Raw genomic sequence first — 25930 nt, forward strand, 5'->3', positions numbered from 1 at the left:
GATGTAATGACAGCCATCTCCCCAGTGCCTTTACCTGACATGCGGCCCCATATCATCAATGACTGTGGAAATTTACATGTTCTCTTCAGTCAGTCATCTTTATAAATCTCATTGGAACGGCTCCAAACAAAAGTTCCAGCATCATCACCTTGCCCAATGCAGATTCGCGATTCATCACTGAATATGACTTTCATCCAGTCATCCACAGTCCACGATTGCTTTTCCTTAGCCCATTGTAACCTTGTTTTTTCCTGTTTAGGTGTTAATGATGGCTTTCGTTTAGCTTTTCTGAATGTAAATCCCATTTCCTTTAGGCGGTTTCTTACAGTTCGGTCACAGACGTTGACTCCAGTTTCCACCCATTCGTTCCTCATTTATTTTGTTGTTCATTTCCTGCTTTGGAGACATATTACTTTAAGTTTCCGGTCTTGAAGCTTTGATGGCTTCCTTGGTCTACCAGTATGTTTGCCTTTAACAAACTTCCCATGTTGTTTGTATTTGGTCCAGATTTTAGACACAGCTGACTGTGAACAACCAACATTTTTTACAACATTGCGTGATGATTTACCCTCTTTTAAGACTTTGATAATCCTCTCCTTTGTTTCAGTTGACATCTCTCGTGCTGGAGCCATGATTCATGTCAGTCCACTTGATGCAACAGCTCTCCAAGGTGTGATCACTCCTTTTTAGATGCAGAATAATGAGCAGATCTAATTTGACGCAGGTGTTATTTTTAAGTATGAAAATTTACAGGGTGATTCCATAGTTTTTTCCTCAGAATTGAGTGATTCCATAATTTTTTCCCTATGTTTGGTTAATAAAAGTAACCATTACTGACTACAATATTTTTTTGTTCTTGATTTCTTTTAGTGTTTCTTAGAGCCAGAAAGTTGCCATTTGAAATGACTGTAGTTTTGTGCCATGTCTGTGATCTGATTTTTTTCAACAAAATGAAACAACTGAATGAACATCCTCCAAGGCCGGTGATTCCATGATTTTTGCCAGGGGTTGTAGAATTGAAGGGTCCAACTTAATTTTAGAGAGCTGACATGAGGTCTAAATTAATTTTCGGGTTTGGATTGGGGATTTAATTAATTTACAGGTCTGGCCTTGGGGACTGGATTAAATTACAGGTCTGGCCCAGGGACTGAATTCATTTTAGGAGATTAATGTAATGTTGTGCTTAATGGTCTCAATAAAAAAAGAAGGACTTAGGGGGCCTTGGGTAAGAGTTAAATTTAGGCATCTGAACTTGAGTCTGAATTAAATTAAGGGGGTGTAATACTTGATACTTGACATAATGTGACCCCACAACTGAGCCATATGAGTGAAATCTGGGCACGGGACTCCAACCACAGGAGGATATTGCAGGTTTTGCATCATGCAACGTGAGCAGACACTCCCGCAGTATACACAGCACGAGCACAACACCTGGACACGGCCCTATGTCGAAATATGTGGATTCCAATTGCAGCCTCCCCTGAGGGTTTACAGCATATCTGACTCTACCGCTCACCCCCTCCCCCCCCCCCCGACATTTATCCCTTCAATCATGCAGCCATTATCCATTTTTGTACTTTCACTTATTCCGCCCTTCCTTCTTCCAAGAGCCATCACATTTTTTTAATTTTTCCAGCCACATGGGGGCAAGTTTTCTGTTTGCTTTGAAATCCTTCAAAACACTCTTTTTCGGTGATTCCTTTGCATCTCCGTTCATACTGCACCCACACACACAAATGATACACCATTTGAAAGGTAAACTTGCCCCCGTCAGCAAGAAAATAGCCAAACAAACCACACATCCACGATGTGATCACAAAATACATTTTAAACATTAATTTTCATAAAACTGCAGTAAGGAAAAATGACCTGCAGGTGGCACCACACTACCCCAAAGCACAATACCACAAAGCTGAAACAAATCCTAACATTTGCCTTGGGGGCTTTCCAGCTTGCCGAACTCCTTACCCAGCCGATTTCAGGCAGGTACATATAAAATACTTGCTACATGTGTGGAAGTAGAATAAAAGTAAAACTTTACTTGTTTAAGACTTCAGCTTTAAAACGGAAGATATAAATGAAAGCAGCCTAAAAGGGACTGTACAGGTTCTGAACCATCAGATTTACCATATAATTGGACAGCCATTGAAAAGTCTATCTTCCTTCTAAGGTTGCAGCTTATTGGTGACCTGGAGGCACCTCTGGTTCCAAGTAAAAAAAACTGCAGCGGTGACATAACTCAGACTGTACATTGTTTCCCGATGGGAGAGATTGGTGGAAACAACCTTGCAAAAATTAAAAAAAAAATTCAACCGTAGGGGAATAAAAAAAAAAGGTAAAATAATCTGCAGATATTACTTTTTTTTGTTCTTTTTTTTTTTTAAAAAGGGATATTCCCAATTATTATACAATGGTGTAAATATGCTCAGTTATGGGGTCAATTCTAATTCATAAAAATACCATTATGTTTAATGTTGGGGGATCTCCTTTAGGCTGGAGTCACACACAACGTTTTACACCGACAAGAATCGCAAAAATGTTCCCTGAACAGTGATCCGTATGTCATCTGTGTGAAGTGCGAGGATGCAATTTTCTCGTATGTAAGCATCCGTGTGACATTCGTATGGCGAGATTTTCTCGCCGGCTTGTAAACTGGACATATAATGCATCCATGGGCTCAAATATTAGTGAAAACATATATATACAGTACAGACCAAAAGTTTGGACACACCTTCTCATTTAAAGATTTTTCTGTATTTTAATGACTATGAAAATTGTACATTTACACTGAAGGCATCAAAACTATGAATCAACACATGTGGAATTATATACTTAACAAAAAAGTGTGAAACAACTGAAAATATGTCTTATATTCTAGGTTCTTCAAAGTAACCACCTTTTGCTTTGATGACTGCTTTGCACACTCTTGGCATTCTCTTGATGAGCTTCAAGAGGTAGTCACCGGGAATGGTTTTCACTTCACAGATGTGCCCTGTCAGGTTTAATAAGTGGGATTTCTTGCCTTATAAATGGGGTTAGGACCATCAGTTGTGTTGTGCAGAAGTCTGGTGGATACACAGCTGATAGTCCTACTGAATAGACTGTTAGAATTTGTATTAAAGGGAACCTGTCACCCCGTTTTTTCAGATTGAGATATAAATACTGTTAAATAGGGCCTGCGCTGTGCGTTACAATAGTGTATGTAGTGTACCCTGATTCCCCACCTATGCTGAGAAATACATTACCAAAGTCGCCGTTTTCGCCTGTCAATCAGGCTGGTCAGGTCAGGTGGGCGTGGTGACATCGCTCTTTTCTTCCCCAGCTTTCCGTTGGTGGCGTAGTGGTGTGCGCATGTCGCAGTGACGAATCCACTGCGCGCACGTGAAGAAGCAGCGCGCGATCTGCGCTATTACCCCCTGTCATCGGTGGGGGCGGCCATCTTCCTGGGGCCGCACGTGCGCAGATGTAGTGCTCTGCTGCACGGGGCTTCAGGAAAATGGCCGCGGGATGCCGCGCGTGCGCAGAAGAGATCGCGGCGGCCATTTTCCCAAAGCCGAGTTTGCATCCATCCAGTGGAAATCTGTGCTTTGGTCTGAAGAGTCCAAATTTGAGATCTTTGGTTACAACCACCGTGTCTTTGTGCGACGCAGAAAAGGTGAACGGATGGACTCTACATGCCTGGTTCCCACCGTGAAGCATGGAGGAGGAGGTGTGATGGTGTGGGGGTGCTTTGCTGGTGACACTGTTGGGGATTTATTCAAAATTGAAGGCATACTGAACCAGCATGGCTACCACAGCATCTTGCAGCGGCATGCTATTCCATCCGGTTTGCGTTTAGTTGGACCATCATTTATTTTTCAACAGGACAATGACCCCAAACACACCTCCAGGCTGTGTAAGGGCTATTTGATCAAGAAGGAGAGTGATGGGGGCTACGCCAGATGACCTGGCCTCCACAGTCACCAGACCTGAACCCAATCGAAATGGTTTGGGGTGAGCTGGACGCAGAGTGAAGGCAAAAGGGCCAACAAGTGCTAAGCATCTCTGGGAACTCCTTCAAGATTGTTGGAAGACCATTCCCGGTTACTACCTCTTGAAGCTCATCAAGAGAATGCCAAGAGTGTGCAAAGCAGTCATCAAAGCAAAAGGTGGATACTTTGAAGAACCTAGAATATAAGACATATTTTCAGTTGTTTCACACTTTTTTGTTAAGTATATAATTCCATGTGTTAATTCATAGTTTTGATGCCTTCAGTGTGAATGTACAATTTTCATAGTCATGAAAATACAGAAAAATCTTTAAATGAGAAGGTGTGTCCAAACTTTTGATCTGTACCGTATATACGTCAGTGACACACATACCTCATTGTGTTCATCATCTCATTAAATACATTTACATTTGACCAGCTTGATTTTCCTGAAATTGCCTGCGCCCCTCACAACCAATGTGTGTAAATTTCGCATGGGCCAACTAGTGCACAATTAATTTTATCAGATCAAGTGCTGAGAAATGGAGGAAAAAAATCCAAGTGAGAGTGAGGTGAAATACTGTAACACACACAATCCCGCCATTTTTTTTTATATTTAATTACGGCATTCATCGTACAGTAAAAATGACCTGGGGACATCATTCTCCAGGTTAGTGCGATTCCGGTGATACCAATTTATTATTATTTTTGTTGTTAAACAGAAATTGAAAACTTTGTACAAACAAATTTGCGTTCTGTTGCCATTTTCCAAGAACCGTAAATCATTTATTTTTCATTTATGGAGCTTGTGTGAGGGGCTTGTTGAGCGTGGAGAGCAGATACCACTTTGAGATACATACGACATTTTGATTGTTTTCTATTACATTTTTTAAGGGAAGTACAGGAAACGAAAAACAGCAATTCTGCTGTTAAATTTTCTATTTTCACAGTGTTTACCACATTTACTTATTTTTGGAAGGGGAAAAGAAGAGTGAGATTTTTTAATATATACTTCTGTGTTACATTTTATGTTCTCTGTTTTTCTTATGCAACCTACAAGACTTGAGCCTGCGATTGATTGATTGCTTGTACTATAGTGTGCGATACTTCGGTATTGCAGTCTATAGTACAAACAACGATCTCCTACGAGATCCCGGCCACTAAAATGTCAGAATGGCTCCAACTGGTTTATACAATCTGGTTTTACTACACCTCTTTAGATCTATTTGGGATTGTGATCCTCTGATTTTCTGAATTAATGGATTACGACAGCCACGATAGAATACAAACGTGGGATCCAAAAATGACATATAGAGACCAGAGGAGGGTAAGAAGGAACCCATGCAATACAAGGACGTCAACCATATTGTACTACCTTCTGAGAGTACAGACCCCAAAGGCGGCTGTCCTGTATGTGGATCCCACTCGTAAAGTGTGTGGCCACAAACCAGGACCTACCTTCTGCTTTGCTGAGCTCCAGTGCCAAGTGCTCTCTGGCTTTGGCCTCCTCGTTGAGTCTTTCTTGAAGCTCCTCCTGGCATCTGAGCAGTTCAGTAGTCTCCTGTTTCCTTTTGATGGACTCCCGCACCAGTTCTGTCTGTGCCGCCTTGGCATGAGCGAGCTGTAACAAGAACATGATTGCACGTCAATACAGTCCAAGAATTATCGGACACCATGCATGGATAACACAAGACCGACTCATACGTTTAGAAGCGAAGCGTGGCATCGTCCAACTTTACACCTAAGACGGTCAGACGCTTTTTTGAAAATTTCTTTTAAGTTAATTTGCATGGGTTACCAGAATAAACTTGATTTTACTAAGCTTTTTTTTTTTAATTTTCTAAATGTGCTTTTATTCCATTTATATATTGCATTATGTAAACTTCCAAATTTCGTAAAAATTAAAAAAAAAGAAAAGAAAAAGCTGGAATTGCATGCACCTTACATTTGTAATGTGTGGTCTTAAAGCTTATCTATCATTTCAAGGCGAGTGTTTACAATAAACCGTCCTGAAGAATAACCCTATTTCTGGCCATTATATGACTTGTAGCCTTTATTTTTTTTCACAAGCTTTCTCCTCTGCAGTTGCCTTTGAGCTAACATACGAGGGATTTCTGCTCTCCTGTCTCTGTAATAAATGTCAAGAAGCAACAACATGGACGACATTATAGAACATTACCGAGCAATGTAGCTGTGAATAAAGCATTATTGAGCAGTGTAGCAGTGAATGCAGCACTACTGAGATGTGAATCCAGCACTACTGAATTGTGTAGCTGTGAATCCAGCATTACTGAGATGTGTATCTGTGAATCCAGCACTACTGAGCGGTGGAGCTGTAAATCCAGCACTACTGAGTGGTGTAGCTGTGAATATAGCACTGGAGTGAGACCGAACACCCAACCTCAAGCATCAGCACCTCTATGTTTCTCTTGCATATATAATCTGATCTCTCAGCGAGTTAGTTTTGATGAAGATGGATTTGAACTGTTTTCACAGTAAATGATGGGTTTGGGGGGAATAAAGGTAGGAGAAGTGGCTCATGAATGGAGAAAAAAGCAGAGTTCTCTGATAAGATATGCTACAAAGTTTCTTATGTTTGCTTGTACTATTGATTTATGCAAAGTTAATAATATTCTTTGTTCTTCAGAGATCTGAGCAATAAGAATCACACAAAAACAATACTACCGAGAGCATCAAGGAGGATGAAAACCACAACAAAGCTTGTAATACTGCGGTTTTAGGAGGAGGAAGTCCCTGTCGACCATCTCAAGACAAAGAGATACTGTTCAATTTACCAAATGTGTAGAAATAAGTCATTAAAGGGAATATTTCTCCTGAACAGACCCAGGGATTATTACAGCCTTACATTCGGTGCATGAAGGTAAAGTTACAAAACAGAAAAATACATGAAATTGAGTGAATATCTAATTTACTTTTGACAAGTTCCCATTCGGAGGAAAGAAAATATAGATCTTGCATCAAAATAAACTTCATTATAAAAACATGGCCCCTTTATTTTAGAAACAGCGCCACACGTGTCTGCAAGGTCTCGTGTGGTATTGCAGCCTAACCCCATTCACTTCAGCTACAATATCAGACACCCTCCCTGGACAAGTGTGATGCCGCTTTCCTAATTTTGTACAATCCCTCTAAAACTTGTAGAACATGAAAAGTGCAAAGTAATATGACTAAAGGTAATAACGCGCGGCCACAGATCGGGGCAGAGGAGTATAGTTTTTAAAATAGAGCAAAATATGCACCCCAATGTGGATCTGCTCGTTAATCCGCAGCAAAAATCTAAGGACTCATGCAGATGTTCGTAGATTTCGGTCTGATCTCATACCGGAGCGTAACAGCCTCATGCAAATATAGGACGCTTGGGTCATGAGAGCCGCCGCCAGTCTGTGCATTAGCGGTCCGTGCTCGGGGCGATTGGGGTAGACATCTACATTAGACCCAACTTTGACCCATTGATTTTGGCTGTGGATTTGCAGTTTGAACCCCTTGCAGGCCGATTGTGTATTGACCCTTACTCAAAACGGGTAATCCCAAAAGTGAAGAGCCCCCGTGCAGGACTTGTGATGCAGTTGTATCTGGTATACAGTGATACATCACTTTGTACCAGGACATTATGCCTGTAAAGAAGAAATCTACTTTTTAGGTCTGTAGACTGAAAAAAATTATCTTATGCTGTGCTTTGCTACTAAAGTTTCTGCCTGCCATGCTAGAGACTGAGAGTTTGAATCCTGTGTGAGATGATACAAAAAAATAAAAATAAAAAAATAAAGTAAAAAAGGAGATGATTTTGTTTCCTTGAAAATAAGACAAAGTCTTACAATATTTGCTCCGAAAGAAGGGTTAGGGCTTATATTCAGGGGATGTCTTATTTTTGTTCCCCCCATGAACAACAATCCACATTTATTCTTGAACAACAAAAAAAAAAGAAATCAACATTTATTCAAATATAATCGCACGCATGCACTATTATGAAGGACTTTAATAAGAGGTTTGCAGAGTATATTAGCACCGGACGTTGCAATTCTCCAGCCAGGACTGATAAACTGTGCCGTTGGCTCTAAATTGAAGCCTCAAATATGAAAATAAATAATAAATGTGCGGTAAAAACATTGGATTATTTTGCGTATACCGAGAAATGTTATGAACACAAAGGGGAGTATGACGCTGGTATAATAATTTGCTTCATCTGTCATCGCTTGATGTGGAAACATCACTCTTATGTTTGGACACTGGTCTTCTAATAACGATATACAATGATTAATGTGATTACATTGCAACAATATTACATTTTCTCAGGGTCCAAACCATTGGAAGGTTCACATTAGGTTATATTAATGTCTATAAGTCCAGATCATTGAAAGGGTTATCCAAGATTATAAAAAAAGGGCGAGCCTTCCAATCCTCAAAAATAGTGCCCCCTCCGTCTATTGGCTGGGTCTGGTACTGCAGTTTAGCCCCATTCACTGTGCATAGTACTAGATACTGGTGCACTCATTGAGCAAATTTGTGAACCCTTTCATGCCTCTAACAAAGGATCCGGACCATTGTTCTATCTCCTTAATAGTCAGTCCATGGTCTGAACTGCTGGGACTAATCTTTCACTTGCACAAAACGCGTGGGAACAAGTGAATAATCTACCCATTATTAAAGAAAAAAGAGAAAGGTACTACATGAATAGGAGTGATGTAATACAGAAGACCCACGGTATACTGATGTGTAATGGGGGCGGACAGGACGGAATGTTCACAGATTCCGGATTTGGGCTACAAAGACTGTAATCCTCCAGACCCGAGCAGCCGATTACCAGCGGCTCCGAGGTTCACTATTTGCATCGTGCTCCGGCCTCCATCCACAATGCAATTATTCTGGAATGTCCCCTGAACGGTCATTAATTTTTTACTTCTTCATTACTATGGAAAAAAACCTTTTATACTACGGAGCTGGGTGCGATGGCAGAACAGATAGAACTGTAACTTAATAGCTGGGGCAGTGGCGGCTTTGTGTTACTTCTCTGCAGAGAGAATGACGACTACAAAAAAAATCCAAGGTGGACGGGAGAACGCTGACACACAGGACAGTTTAGGGCAGTGGTCCCCAACTCCAGGCCTCGAGGGCCGCCAACAGTGCAGGTTTTCAGGATTTCCTTAGTATTGCACAGGGGTTGGAATCATCACCTGTGCAGATGATCACATTACCACCGATGCAATACTAAAGAAATCCTGAAAACCTGCACTGTTGGCGGCCCTCGAGGCCTGGAGTTGGGGACCCCTGGTTTAGGGTTTCCTACATTGGTTGAATAAATAATCACTATCAGGATGTGACCGCTGCAACCAATCACTGGGTTCGGCACATTCATACTGTATACACGCAGCCCAGTAATTAACCATGATGCCACCGCTGCAGCCTGTCAGAAAAGAAAGGGGGCAGCTGCGGAAAGGAAGCGGTGGGCGAGTAAAGCTCATTTTAATATTTGTACACTGGGCAAGTCAGTGGAATAAAAAATAAGTTTCCCCCCCAGCAGAAAAGGAATGTGGGTTCTTTAAAATACAAAAACCTAAACTGTTCCAACTTCAGATGGGCTCTTTCTTCATTTTTCATCTGAGTATTTTGTGCTAAAACTGGGGACAGGAAGATGAGAACTTACAGTAGAAGAATCAGGACTTAACTCCCACATAGCACATGGGTGGAAGAATAGAATAGCAAAGGTTAACATTTGCCCTCTCTAATGCTTCCTTTCAGCATCCTGCACTATGGATACGGCAGGTCCAATCCTAAACTGTTAATATGATCATTTAGTGCCCGATCGCCCGTGAGACCCCTTACCGCATGTGCGATACCCAAAATATTTACAAGGGTGGAACCAAAGTTGTTAGAGGTATAAAATCAGTAACCGGGTCTGAACTTCCGGGCGTGTACAAATATCATGAGAAGGAGAAGTACAGTATGTTTTTTTTTCTCCCCGGCCGCCCTGGGACATTGTAAAAATAACAATTTGCTCATTAGTGCTGAGGTTTTCCTCCCATTTAAATACCAATAGTTTTGCATCTATTTTTGAAGTCAAGAATGAGCCCAACTGATTCCATCTTTTCGATAAAATAAGACTGAGTCGTAGCCACCACCTTAAAAATAAGGAAAAATAATTAATTCTGCTTCTTTTTCCTCCTGGACTGAACCTTCATTGTCAAAATTCTCAATTCACAAGTAAAATCTGTCTTCAGTGAATACTGATTATTCAATAAGGGAGAAAAGAGATGACGGTTGGTGCTTATAGAGTTCTACGGAATGTCACTTTCTGCCTCTAGCTCCTCCCATTTCCATAGAATTTTATAAGCACCAATTGTCATCCTACCATAGTAATGGGAAAATCTATCTTCGCTGAATACACCGAGTGTGAAAGCTCAGACCAGGAGGGGGAAGAAGCGGATTTCTATGCCAAGATATATTAGAGAGTTGCTTATATTCATGTGTATTGCTGATTTATGAAATAAAAATTAAACCGACGACTACTCTTTAAAGGATCTTTGTATCCTATAAAAGTCATGGCCGACCTCTGGGACACCCACCGATCCTGAGAAAGAAGGTTTGGTAAAAGTGGTATAGGGCTGCGACCCTTCCGAATTTTCACTGCACGGCTGCGTGTTTGGGGCCAATTCACATTAGGTTGCATCTCCTTCAATCAGCGTCAAAGCAAACCTGAAAAATGATATCCGCTTATGAGATTTAAAAAAATAATAAAAAAAATTAAACAATATGGAAAATTTCAAGGACAATTTTTTTTTTTTTTTTTAATTAATTAATGCATGGATTTTTTGATAAAAATACAAAAACCGTTTAGCTTCCAGGAGGTGCTGAAGGAGTTCACAGTGAATCTGTCAGTGAGCTTGTTCTGACAGCAACTGTGGAACTCTTATCTCTCTTCTCCTGAACCGTTTTGGAAGCTGAAGAATGACCACATCAAAGTTTAGCTCTAGATTATGGCCACGTGCTGTAAAACAAAGCACCCAGAAGCTAAACAGTTTCTAATTGATGATCTCATGTTTAGGACTGACCCTCCAGACTGAAGGTGTTCTTGTCGAGGTCTCCTTGTGATGGAAGCCACTGCCTTATGGTTACCTCCACCCCACGATAACAATAAATCCCTGATTCAAATTCATTTACATCTCACACATCTAAGGCGGCAGGACAAACAAGAAGAGGGAGTTTTCTACATGCAAAATAAACAAGAAGCTGCCAATAAAATGACTGCGCCCTAATGTCTACATGACAGCGCTGACCCCTGTAGCCGGCGTCTGCAGCCAGGTCTATCCTGTTCCGTCACTTACGGAGACATTTGGGCACAAGCTGAGAATGGCAGGTGAGCCGTACTGGGATCTAAATATAGTGTTACTGGAAAGTAATAAGCAGGAGATGTGGAATTGCTGATCTATCAACAGTAAGAAACCAGGATCAATACAAGAATTATAATGATTTTTTTTTTAAATAATCTTCTATGTCTAAATAAAAACAAAAACAAACCTTGAAATCTTGTAGTTTTCACACTGACCACTGAGCCTCATATCGGCCTGATGCTTCCTGTTCTGTAGAGATGACATCTCAGCAGTCTCATTGTCATCACAGACAGGATTAAAATGAGAGGTAACAGCAATGTAAGGGATCACACAAGATCCATCACTCACAATAGGTGATGAACAGGAGGAGGAGGTGAGCTGTGACACCACCTATTGTGAATGGAGGATCCTGTGTTATCTGCTGTATATAGAGGTGTTATCAGTCATTGTACAGGAGGAGGAGGTGAGCTGTGACATCACCTATTGTGAATGGAGGATCCTATGTTATCTACTGTATATAAAGGTGTTATTAGTCATTGTACAGGAGGAGGAGGTGAGCTGTGACAACACAGGATCCTCCATTCACAATAGGTGATGTCACAGCTCACCTCCTCCTCCTGTACAATGACTGATAACACCTCTATATACAGTAGATAACACAGGATCCTCCATTCACAATAGGTGATATCTACTGTATATAGAGGTGTTATCAGTCATTGTACAGGAGGAGGAGGTGAGCTGTGACATCACCTATTGTGAATGGAGGATCCTGTGTTATTTACTGTATATAGAGGTGTTATTAGTCATTGTACAGGAGGAGGTGAGCTGTGACAATGACTGATAACAGATCTATATACAGTAGATAAAACAGGATCCACCATTCACAATAGATGATGTCACAGCTCACCTCCTCCTCCTGTACAATGACTGATAATACCTCTATATACAGTAGGTAACACAGGATCCACCATTCACAATAGGTGATGTCACAGCTCACCTCATCAACCTGAAGTACAATGATAACACCTCTACATACAGTAGATAACACAGGATCCACCATTCACAATAGGTGATGTCACAGCTCACCTCCCCCTCCGGTACAATGGCAGATAACACTTCTATATACAGTAGATAACAGGATGCATCATTCAAAATAAAGAATGTCACAGCTCACTTCCTCCCTCTCACTGTATAACAAAGACAGCGCTGTCATATGGAGCTTCCCAGGGCCGGACTGGCCATCTGGCAATTCTGGCAAATGCCAGAAGGGCCTTTCTGGTCATGGGCTGCCTTGTCTGCTACGTTGTTAACAGAAGTGGTGTTCTCAAGATACCCATACTGTTAAGAGTTGTGATGGAGCATAATGTTGCTGACTCCATCACTAACCCCAGCAGGCCACAGGTATCATTAGAAATATTGGTCTTGTAGAAAATCTTCCTTTCCTCCATCCAGGGTAATATTAGTAATATATCCCATCTGGTTCATGCGGGTGGGGTCCGGATGGGCCCGTGTGATTTCCAATGCCAGAGCTGAATTTCAGCCTCAGTTTGTACCTGGAGCTTCCTATAGCACAAGATTTTCGAACAGAAGTATAATTTCCATTCTCTGTTATGTAACTAATGGAATGGCGCTGTGCTTTGGTCCTATAGAAGTGAATGGAGCGGTGGTCACAAATGCGCCGTACCTCTCTGAGATCCCAAGGGATCATACATTTAGAAAGCATTTATTGGGAAACCCCCTTTAATATGTCCCTGTTAATAGAACACAGGTCTGTAATATAGCGGTGGCTGCTGGCCTGTAATACGGCTGCCATTACAGACACTATAGGGGACGTCCAATAGTTTTTATGGGGTCCTGAGGAGCACGAGAACATCCCTTGACCCATTATTGCTGGGTAATGAGACAGATTTGGGCTCCAGGGCTCCGGACTGGGGGCCACATTTCGTCTCTGCTGACGGTGTGTTATACCTATACCCATTATATCATTATTGTTCCGTCCCTTTCTCATCTATAGGGCGTATTCTTCATCACGGGACAATGGACAGGTGGCGTCTGTGCAGAGCAAACACCATGAGATCACATCCTTGTCCTGTAGGATCAGGTCCTGCCGGCAGCTCGGAAGGTTCCCAGTCTATTTACCCATCATTACACCGTGGGCCTCGCCAACTACCGACGGGTGTAGAAATTGGGGAGCTGTGTACACACCGCACACATAATCCTGCTAATCTCAGCTCCGCACGTTCTCACCCAATAAATACATACAAGGAAACACCAATAGAAGAGTCTTTATACTACGAGGGGCGATCCAAAAGTAATGATAATCAGTTATTTCTATTGCACACATAAATTAAAATAAAATGTTTTCTTCTCTCTTAGGTACCCACTAGTCCGGGAAAAAAAAATTACTTAAATAGACCACGATTCCCGGGAGCTACATTCATTTGAATATGAACTGCCGAGGAGTGAACATCAAAATGGAAAAAAACGAGCTCAGAGTTGTCATCAAATACCTCTGCTTGAAAAAAGTGACAACAAAAGACATACACAGCGACTTGGTGGAAACATTGGGGGACTCTTCTCCTCCATATTCCACAGTTGCATGCTGGGCCAAGGAATTTAAGCTGGGAAGAACATCGATGGAAAATAACCATCGTGAAGGACGCCCATCTACGTCCCTCAATGAAGAAAACGTGAAAAAAGTTGAAGAAGTTGTATTGGCAGATGGAAGAGAGGGTCAAGATCAAGAATTTTTTTCGAAGGGAATTCTAAGTTTAGAAAAGAGATGGACTAAATGTATAGACTTGTTAGGAGACTATGTAGAAAAATAAATTTATTTTTTGACTATATTCATTGTGTTTAGTATTGATTATCATTACTTTTGGATCGCCCCTCGTATGCTCCGCCCTCAGGACCTGCACAGTACAGTGTATCATATACTATGCTCCGCCCTCAGGACCTGCACAGTACAGTGTATCATATACTATGCTCCGCCCTCAGGACCTGCACAGTACAGTGTATCATATACTAAGCTCCGCCCTCAGGACCTGCACAGTACAGTGTATCATATACTATGCTCCGCCCTCAGGACCTGCACAGTACAGTGTATCATATACTAAGCTCCACCCTCAGGACCTGCACAGTACAGTGTATCATATACTATGCTCCGCCCTCAGGACCTGCACAGTACAGTGTATCATACACTATGCTCTGCCCTCAGGACCTGCACAGTACAGTGTATCATACACTATGCTCTGCCCTCAGGACCTGCACAGTACAGTGTATCATACACTATGCTCTGCCCTCAGGATCTGCACAGTACAGTGCATCATATACTAAGCACCGCCCTCAGGATCTGCACAGTACAGTGTATCATATACTATGCTCCGCCCTCAGGACCTGCACAGTACAGTGTATCATATACTAAGCACCGCCCTCAGGACCTGCACAGTACAGTGCATCATATACTATGCTCTGCCCTCAGGACCTGCACAGCACAGTGTATCATACTATGCTCCGCCCTCAGGACCTGCACAGTACAGTGTCTCATACTATGCTCCGCCCTCAGGACCTGCACAGTACAGTGTATCATATACTATGCTCCGCCCTCAGGACCTGCACAGCACAGTGTATCATACTATGCTCCGCCCTCAGGACCTGCACAGTACAGTGTATCATATACTAAGCTCCACCCTCAGGACCTGCACAGTACAGTGTATCATATACTATGCTCCGCCCTCAGGACCTGCACAGTAGTGTATCATACTATGCTCCGCCCTCAGGACCTGCACAGTACGGTGTATCATATACTATGCTCCGCCCTCAGGATCTGCACAGTACGGTGTATCATATACTATGCTCCGCCCTCAGGACCTGCACAGTACAGTGTATCATATACTAAGCTCCACCCTCAGGACCTGCACAGTACAGTGTGTCATATACTATGCTCCGCCCTAAGGCCTGCACAGTACAGTGTATCATATACTAAGCTCCACCCTCAGGACCTGCACAGTACAGTGTATCATATACTATGCTCCGCCCTCAGGACCTGCACAGTACAGTGTATCATATACTATGCTCTGCCCTCAGGATCTGCACAGTACAGTGCATCATATACTATGCTCCGCCCTCAGGACCTGCACAGTACAGTGTATCATATACTAAGCTCCACCCTCAGGACCTGCACAGTACAGTGTATCATATACTATGCTCCGCCCTCAGGATCTGCACAGTACGGTGTATCATATACTATGCTCCGCCCTCAGGACCTGCACAGTACAGTGTATCATATACTAAGCTCCACCCTCAGGACCTGCACAGTACAGTGTGTCATATACTATGCTCCGCCCTAAGGCCTGCACAGTACAGTGTATCATATACTAAGCTCCACCCTCAGGACCTGCACAGTACAGTGTATCATATACTATGCTCCGCCCTCAGGACCTGCACAGTACAGTGTATCATATACTATGCTCTGCCATCAGGATCTGCACAGTACAGTGCATCATATACTATGCTCCGCCCTCAGGACCTGCACAGTACAGTGTATCATATACTAAGCTCCACCCTCAGGACCTGCACAGTACAGTGTGTCATATACTATGCTCCGCCCTCAGGACCTGCACAGTACAGTGTATCATATACTATGCTCTGCCCTCAGGACCTGCACAGTACAGTGTATCATATACTATGCTCTGCCCTCAGGATCTGCACAGTACAGTGCATCATATACTATGCTCCGCCCTCAGGACCTGCACAGTACAGTGTATCATATACTATGCTCCGCCCTCAGGACCTGCACAGTACAGTGTATCATATACTAAGCTCCGCCCTCAGGACCTGCACAGTACAGTATTGGCATTCGCTCAATTGTTCCTTTAAAATATTTGCCCCCAATAGAGGGGCAAGATAACCTAATACATATACACGCTCACCTATGGGAATGTATTGCTCATATTTTTTGTAGTAATTAAACATGTAAAAAACTTAATTAGTTTAATTTTGTTTTTCTTTTATTATCTGTTCATGATTACGGGGTTGGTCATTTGCCTAAGTTTCTATTAATAGCATTTGAATATTGATCAAACAACATAGCAATAGTAGGGAGAGTGTTGTGAGCATGCTTTGTTATCTGTGCAGAAAGGGGGAGGAGGTGAGCTGTGACATCACCTATTGTGAATGGTGGATCCTGTGTTATCTACTGTATATAGAGGTGTTATCAGTCATTGTACAGGAGGAGGAGGTGAGCTGTGATATCATCTATTGTGAATGATGGATCCTGTGTTATCTACTGTATACAGGTCCTTCTCAAAAAATTAGCATATAGTGTTAAATTTCATTATTTACCATAATGTAATGATTACAATTAAACTTTCATATATTATAGATTCATTATCCACCAACTGAAATTTGTCAGGTCTTTTATTGTTTTAATACTGATGATTTTGGCATACAACTCCTGATAACCCAAAAAACCTGTCTCAATAAATTAGCATATTTCACCCATCCAATCAAATAAAAGTGTTTTTTAATAACAAACAAAAAAACCATCAAATAATAATGTTCAGTTATGCACTCAATACTTGGTCGGGAATCCTTTGGCAGAAATGACTGCTTCAATGCGGCGTGGCATGGAGGCAATCAGCCTGTGACACTGCTGAGATGTTATGGAGGCCCAGGATGCTTCAATAGCGGCCTTAAGCTCATCCAGAGTGTTGGGTCTTGCGTCTCTCAACTTTCTCTTCACAATATCCCACAGATTCTCTATGGGGTTCAGGTCAGGAGAGTTGGCAGGCCAATTGAGCACAGTAATACCATGGTCAGTAAACCATTTACCAGTGGTTTTGGCACTGTGAGCAGGTGCCAGGTCGTGCTGAAAAATGAAATCTTCATCTCCATAAAGCATTTCAGCCGATGGAAGCATGAAGTGCTCCAAAATCTCCTGATAGCTAGCTGCATTGACCCTGCCCTTGATGAAACACAGTGGACCAACACCAGCAGCTGACATGGCACCCCACACCATCACTGACTGTGGGTACTTGACACTGGACTTCAGGCATTTTGGCATTTCCTTCTCCCCAGTCTTCCTCCAGACTCTGGCACCTTGATTTCCGAATGACATGCAAAATTTGCTTTCATCAGAAAAAAGTACTTGGGACCACTTAGCAACAGTCCAGTGCTGCTTCTCTGTAGCCCAGGTCAGGCGCCTCTGCCGCTGTTTATGGTTCAAAAGTGGCTTTACCTGGGGAATGCGGCACCTGTAGCCCATTTCCTGCACACGCTTGTGCACGGTGGCTCTGGATGTTTCCACACCAGACTCAGTCGACTGCTTCCTCAGGTTCCCCAAGGTCTGGAATCGGTCCTTCTCCACAATCTTCCTCAGGGTCCGGTCTCCTCTTCTCGTTGTACAGCGTTTTCTGCCACATTGTTTCCTTCCAACAGACTTACCATTGAGGTGCCTTGATACAGCACTCTGGGAACAGCCTATTTGTTGAGAAATTTCTTTCTGGGTCTTACCCTCTTGCTTGAGGGTGTCAATGATGGCCTTCTTGACATCTGTCAGGTCGCTAGTCTTACCCATGATGGGGGTTTTGAGTAATGAACCAGGCAGGGAGTTTATAAAAGCCTCAGATATCTTTTGCATGTGTTTAGAGTTAATTAGTTGATTCAGAAGATTAGGGTAATAGGTCGTTTAGAGAACCTTTTCTTGATATGCTAATTTATTGAGACAGGTTTTTTGGGTTATCAGGAGTTGTATGCCAAAATCATCAGTATTAAAACAATAAAAGACCTGACAAATTTCAGTTGGTGGATAATGAATCTATAATATATGAAAGTTTAATTGTAATCATTACATTATGGTAAATAATGAAATTTAACACTATATGCTAATTTTTTGAGAAGGACCTGTATAGAGGTGTGATCAGTCATTGTACAGGAGGAGGTGAGCTGTGACATCACCTACTGTGAATAGTGGATCCTGTGTTATCTACTGTATATAGAGGTGTTATCAGTCATTGTACAGGAGGAGGTGAGCTGTGATATCATCTATTGTGAATGATGGATCCTGTGTTATCTACTGTATATAGAGGTGTTATCAGTCATTGTACAGGAGGAGGTGAGCTGTGACATCTATTGTGAATGGTGGATTCTGTGTTATCTACTGTATGCAGAGGTGATATCAGTCACAAATAATATATCAGCTAAAGGAAACTGAAGTATGTGACAAATTCCCTTTAAATTGCACGCTGGAGAATTCACTACAAGTCAGAGAGACATATATCTTCTGCCACTATACCGTGTGTGTAGATACTGCAGCGAAGTATGACCCATATACCAATATGATCAAGTTCAGCACAACCTTAACTGACGAGGGCCTGAACACCACAGACATAACACTATGGTCGCAGACTAATGAGTTCTTCAAGCGCAGGAGACACCCTACACCTGGAGATGATAACCTGTTGTATAACAAGGCTTCACTCCAATGAGCGGCTGGTGTCTGGTGACAAGAAGGCAGTTTGCATTTTTCATTTACTGATCATGAATATCATTCCCACAGACCTATGGAAGCGTTTCTGCATGTTTCCAGAACTGGAGACATATAAGATAAAGTAGTGATGATGGGGGTGATACCGTGCCCATCGCTGTACCAGATTTGACACTTATGGGTTCAGCGGTCTGGCACAGGACACCTCTTTTTGGAAATTACTTTGGGGTCAATCCACTTTGCCAGTGTCATATCATCCATTGATTATGGATGATAACAGAGAAAAAAAGATCCTATACATGTAGAGATGATAGACGTTATAAGTCTGAAAGAAGTAAACATTGGCCAGTGTTACCTACAAGGAGCGGGTAACCCAAGATGTAAAATACTTACCTGATCACAATCTATAATAATGACGGAGGATTGGAGTGATTCAGAGGATTGGACAGGCTGGGACACTTTCACTAATTACAGGGCTTGGCACTGATATAACTGGAGGCTGAAGATCAGCAAAGGAAAAGTTTAATTAAAAGTAAATTAAATCAATTTATGTTTATCGCATGCACCCCAGACTATAGACGGATCCATAAATGCCAGTGCCATGGATAGGAGGCCAATTTGGCGTCTGTTCTGCGATATGCTTTGGGATTTTGATCTTTTTTTTTTGCATATTTATTGCATTTGCTAGACTGAATAACAGCATTCCCTGCAGTAACATCTTAATGTGAACCTTGGCTAAGGTTGAGCAGATTACCACATTACTCATTGCTTATGGCAAGCAACAAGTGTGACAGATCAGGCCAGTCCGGGTATTAAAAAAAAATAATTACCGTATATTATATGAGCCCAGGTGACCACTACATGACTTGGAGAATTCTACTCGTTACCTGTTTTTTCTCCCCGTTTTTTTTTTTTTAAGAAATAAAAACAATTGGTTTGTAAAATTGCATGAGCACAAAATATTTTTTTTTAATATAACAAAGATCAATGAAAAAAAAAGTGTATAAAGAGTAAAGGTAAACATACCCAAACTAATTGTTAGAATTTACTCGTTGTTAGATACATGTAATTATATCGTTGACAATGTGAAAAATTGTATAGTGGATAAAAATAGATGCCTCCTACACGGTAATAAAGCAATTCAATCAAAACACCGCCCAAATGAATAATGGGTTAGGTGGAGTCAGATCTTTTTTGTACAGGCTCCAGTGAATTTAGGATACAGGAACTTCTTTTCATGTTATCACCCCTTTACCAGTCACAGTTACTTATGTCCCCTCCGGTACAGCCCCTAGTGACCTCAAACAAAATACAAGAACTTTTCTTTATATTATCACCCCACTTCCCCTATCAATCTCAGTCTTTTGTAGTAATCAGTCCCCTCGTACAGTTTACAGAGGTCCCATGGAGATTACAGGAACTTTTCATTATGCCATCACCCCCCATGTCAATCACAGTCTTCTGTAGACATCAGTTCCCTTGTACAGTTTACAGAGGTCCCATGGAGATTACAGGAACTTTTCATTATGCTATCACCCCCCCCCCATGTCAATCACAGTCTTCTGTAGACATCAGTTCCCTTGTACAGTTTACAGAGGTCCCATGGAGATTACAGGAACTTTTCTTTATGTTACCATCCCCGTATCAATCACAGTTTTCTGTGGTCATCAGTTCCTTTGCACAGTTTGCAGAGGTCCCATGGAGATTACAGGAACATTTCATTACAGAGGTCCCATGGAGATTACAGGAACTTGTCTTCATGTTATCAGCCCTCCTTACCAATCCCAACCTGTTACGGTCAATTCTCCGAGTGACTTTAGGGGATGGGCATTGGAACTTTTCTTGTTATCACTTCTTTTACCAGTGAAGGAGTATATCTGATTGTTACCTTTAGGGGTGTTGATTGGTATGGTTTACTGGTATTTTACCAATAAGGCAATGTGCACACGTTCAGGAAAGTGTGCAGAATTTCCCTGAGCAAATCTGGACTTTTTCCGTGTTTTTTTGCGGATTTTTCACGTTATTTTCCAGAGCTTCCCAATGCAATAATATAGCGGCAAAAAAACGCAACATGTGCACAAAAATTGCGGATTGCATTCTATTAACAGGATGCTTAATGGATGTGTTTTTTTCACAGTTTTATAGCGAAAAAACGCGAAAAATCCGGAACGTGTGCACACAGCCTAAAGATTTTTTTTTGTCTGAATATACAACGTGGCATGTATAATCTCTGCATATCTTGAAATTTCCTTTTATATATATTACCTGCTGAGTCAAACTTTCAATGTACATACATTTTTGTGCATTTTTTTCATGAGTATATAGAGCAGAGTTGCATTTTCAAAGCGTTATATCTGCTTTTTGGAATTATAAGTCAATGTGGGGTATAATGTATTTTATTTTCATCATTCAGGATTTTATAATTCCGGGTTCATGGCAAAATACTTCAGTGATAGCAACAGTCCAAACGATAGTTGACACTCACATCTCCAGTAGTATAAAAGGCACAGAAAATGACTGAACACAACAGCACAAAAATTAAAAAGGCAGAAAAGAAATATCAGCTGCGCTCCCAGGCAACATGTTTCAGACCTGCATGGTCCTGTGTCCTTTTAGGCTCGACAAAGGACCATGTAGGTCTGAAACATGTTGCCTGGGAGCGCAGCGGATATTTCTTTTCTGCCTTTGTACTGTTGTGTTCAATCATTTTTTGTGCCTTTTATACTACTGGAGCAATTATTTTAAGAGGATCTGAGAGCGAGCTATCTTTTGTACTGTTGAATTCAGAGTTCATGTATGTTGCCAAAAGTGTGAAAATTTCACTGGCAATTAAAAACCTCCAGTTTACGTACCAGTGTCAAATTCCCTTTAAAGACGATTTATGGCCACTGACTGGCTGCAGCGTTCATATCACCGCCTCCAGAAGACTAAACTGGAAAGTAGTGGACAACTCTTATAAACACTACTGGACTGAATTATTAACAAAACAAATAAAAAATAAATGTCCAAATTGGTAAAATTTTGGAATGATGAATGATTAACAGGAATTAAAAGGTCTTCGAAAACAGAGTTAGATTGTGAAACACCTGTGTAACCAGTCACAACAGAAGATTCCTCGCGTCACCACAACCGCACACGGCGATATGCCAGAACACATTAAAAACCTTTTAAAGGTTTATTCCCCAAATTATCATGTGGACTCCGCTTTCTGCACAAACAGAATTAGTCATCATGTGCCCCCCAAAAGATGATGAACCCCCAGAGCTTCCTTTAGCCTCTGCTGCCTCTGGATCCATCCTCCAGTAGGTCTAATGTTGTCGGTGGCACATGCTCAGATGCCCCTAATGACCCTGTGTAGTAAAATATTTGGCCGGTTGTAGCACAGCTCAGCTATGCTTTAATGAAGATCCTACTTAGACAAGCTGCATTTGCACCTAATGACCCAGTCTATTTCATGAGAAACAGATGCACCTGTCTAATAAAACATGCCCCTGACACTTTTACGCCATCCTTGTTGCCCTGACAGTCGCGTTGGAGCATAGCTCATGTACTTTATGCATGCAGAGGATGCACATGCTCTGAAGATCCACATGAACCACCTATAAAATGTGGAGTTTCTAAATACTAATGAACTATCAGGAAGCACACAGAGGGAGGGGTATGCAGCACCGAGGAGAAGCAGGGTGCTGCTGCGAATATGCAGGCACAGTGGGGTAGAAAAAGATGGGGGAAAAAAGGAGCAAGAAATAAACTTTACGTTGGGTTTGAACTTGCCCTTGTAGGAATAACGCTTTAAAAACGCTCTATTAGGATTCTCCACATTAGCCAGCACTTTGACCATAAACAGGGAAAGTTATCAGTCTGGAAATTTATTTAAGTTGGTCTAAACCAATGCGAGGTGGAGTAAGCTGCACTAAACTTATTAGAAGGTACATGCTTCCTATTTAATTTTAGACATGTTTGGCAGTCCAGAATCCACGTCTGTCATGAGCTGGATAATTTACACTAAATTATTGTAAATCTGTAAAACTGCTGTTGGCCATGCCCCTACGGGCACCTTTTGAAAAGTGGCGAGGGGCATAAAAAGTCACAAATGCTTGTATGAAAAAACGGTATATGCCCAATATATCACCTTTATGGTGCAAACCCCTAGATAAATCCCTCTCCCCCCAGTCTGCTGCCCTCTGCATTTCACACACCTGGTGGTAATGGGCGCTATTGGAGTACAAAGTATTCCAAACATTTTTGGAATGTTAAAATTCACCCGTCGGTTGTGCCGTCAGAGAACTAGTGAATGTGAAAAAAGTAATGTATGTAGGTATGTAGTAAGTTATACAAGTGTCATTATGTATGTGCGCTAGCATGAAAATCTCTTGTGACCATAGAAGTAAATGTACATAGGTGAATGTATGAATATGTGTATGTATTCATTCTACAGGCACGTGTGTGTACATATAAACATATACATGATATAATAAAATATTATATATATATATATATTATACACACACACATATATGCCTGTAGAATGAACACGTACATAGTTTGTACGAGCACATATATGAATATGTATGCGTGTATTGCAGGTGTTATTCTTCAGTGTTCATACATATGCTACATACATTACAAACACTACATAGCTAACATTTACTTGTACACTCACACTTGTTTGTACATATATTGCAGCCTGTACCTATTCATACACTCACGAGTAAATGTAAAATATGAATGTTATGCATGTAATACATGTATGAATGCTAAACACGTGAACGTATGAATGTTCAGATGTGTTATATGTACAAATGTGACTAGAAATACTGTAAATGTAATGTATTATTTACACCACTTAAATGGAAATGTACATGTCATGTATTATGTAACACATACACACATTAAATATACACACATGTCAGCAGGATATAATGAAGTGTAAAAGTAGAAGTATATGTACTGTATGTACCACATCTACGGATTTCTGTAATAAACATGCTTGTATGTGCAAGTATATGTATGCAGGTTATGCAATTGTGAATGTACAGTACAAGTACACGTGATGTATGTACCGTATTTATGCATGTATGTAGCACAAGTATGGATTCCTTTAAGACGTGTATGTACCTTTACATATATATGTAGGTTATGCAAGCATACATGTACGGCACAAGTTATGTATGTGTGTATGTAGCACACACATGGATTCCTTTAAAGATAAACATGTGTATGTACAACGACATGTATGTAGGCTATGTAAGCGAGGAGATTGCAGGACCCAGAGCGATCCAGGAGACCGCACGACCTAGAGCGATCCGGGAGACCGCACGACCCAGAGCGATCCGGGAGACCGCACGACCCAGAGCGATCCGGGAGACCGCACGACCCAGAGCGGTCCGGGAGACCGCACGACCCAGAGCGATCCGGGAGACCGCACGACCCAGAGCGATCCGGGAGACCGCACGACCCAGAGCGATCCGGGAGACCGCACGACCCAGAGCGATCCGGGAGACCGCACGACCCAGAGCGATCCGGGAGACCGCACGACCCAGAGCAATCCGGGAGACCGCACGACCCAGAGCAATCCGGGAGACCGCACGACCCAGAGCAATCCGGGAGACCGCACGACCCAGAGCGATCCGGGAGACCGCACGACCCAGAGCGATCCGGGAGACCGCACGACCCAGAGCGATCCGGCAGACCGCATGACCCAGAGCGATCCGGGAGACCGCAGGACCTAGAGCGATCCGGGAGACCTCACGACCCAGAGCGATCCAGGAGACCGCACGACCTAGAGCGATCCGGGAGACCGCACGACCCAGAGCAATCCGGGAGACCGCATGACCTAGCGCGATTCGGGAGACCGCACAACCCAGAGCAATCCGGGAGACCGCATGACCCAGAGCGATCCGGGAGACCGCACGACCTAGAGCGATCCGGGAGACCTCACGACCCAGAGCGATCCAGGAGACCGCACGACCTAGAGCGATCCGGGAGACCGCACGACCCAGAGCGATCCGGGAGACCGCATGACCTAGCGCGATTCGGGAGACCGCACAACCCACAGTGATCCAGGAGACCGCACGACCCAGAGCGATCGGGGGGGACCGCACAACCCACAATGATCTAGGAAATTGCAGGACTCAGTCACTCACTCCGTACTCGCACTAACTACTATGAATATCTTATGTCCCATCCATTCGTCACCTGTTCTGCATGTTTGATGTTACACAGAGCCCGGACATTCCTCTTACCCATCTCCAATACTCAAAGCAAAGACAGCTGACCACAGATTATCAAATGTTGAGGGTCTACAAGCCAAGAAAGTCCCCAGACACCAATCACTACAAAGACATGTCAATGTGATGGAGCCCAGTTGACTCATAGTTGACATCAACAGTCATGATGGGAGTCTGAAGAACTCTCCCCAAAAACGTAGAAAAAAAGATGACTACTCACACTGTACGGTGGGGTGGGCAAGGAAATTTTGGAGACTACTTTCAATATGTGGCCATTTTTTTTGTGGCTGACGTGGGTGATAGAGGTGTTCACCACTACGGCGTTTTTGTCGTGCAAATCCAAAGTGAAAGGGTACGGTTCCGGTAACGGGATCAGAGACTCCACTTCGTAGGAGTCTTCTTCTTGGCCGATGGGCCAAAGGTCCCTGAGAGTGTCCGATGACCACAAAGACTTGTGCGAATCCATTGGATGTGACGAGGTTGCGGAGACCTCCGCTTCTAGGAAAGCCTCTCTATTATGGACAGAAATCCAGACATGGTGCTAGGACAGGACATAGTGAGCGACTGCGGTGGGGAAGAAGAAGCACCATGCGTGGTCAGGAGAAGGTGCAGGCGGCATCAAGCAGCATCCTTAAATGGGCCACATAATCCTCCGGCTTTGGAAGTGTCCACGTTTACAAAGGAGGGAAAGTCTAAGCTCCGGCCACATCATGCAAAGCGGGTTGTACTGGGAGAGTCCATCGGAGAACTCGAAACGCAGCTTGTTGTCACCCGGTGAAGGTCCTCCTAGTAACCAAGGGGCAGGGGACGTCTGCCGCCACAAGCGCCAACTTTTTACTCGCCTGCACTTTGCAATATCTGGAACGTCTTCAATCCTTCATGACAAATCTGTTGCCTCCC

General features: G+C 42.5%; 1 protein-coding gene across 4 annotated transcripts in view; it reads right to left on the reverse strand.

Moving 5' to 3' along the window:
• AKAP9 (A-kinase anchoring protein 9) overlaps positions 1-25930 on the reverse strand; it is a 269468-nt gene that overhangs the window by 85325 nt on the left and 158213 nt on the right. For all 4 annotated transcript variants that reach the window (XM_069729428.1, XM_069729427.1, XM_069729425.1 and 1 more), the window contains one exon: positions 5427-5589. In XM_069729428.1, the coding sequence (XP_069585529.1) occupies positions 5427-5589 (163 nt within the window). The remainder of the gene's footprint in view (positions 1-5426; positions 5590-25930) is intronic.

The sequence above is a fragment of the Ranitomeya imitator genome, chromosome 6 (genome assembly GCF_032444005.1).
Source record: "Ranitomeya imitator isolate aRanImi1 chromosome 6, aRanImi1.pri, whole genome shotgun sequence".
Classification (NCBI taxonomy): domain Eukaryota; kingdom Metazoa; phylum Chordata; class Amphibia; order Anura; family Dendrobatidae; genus Ranitomeya; species Ranitomeya imitator.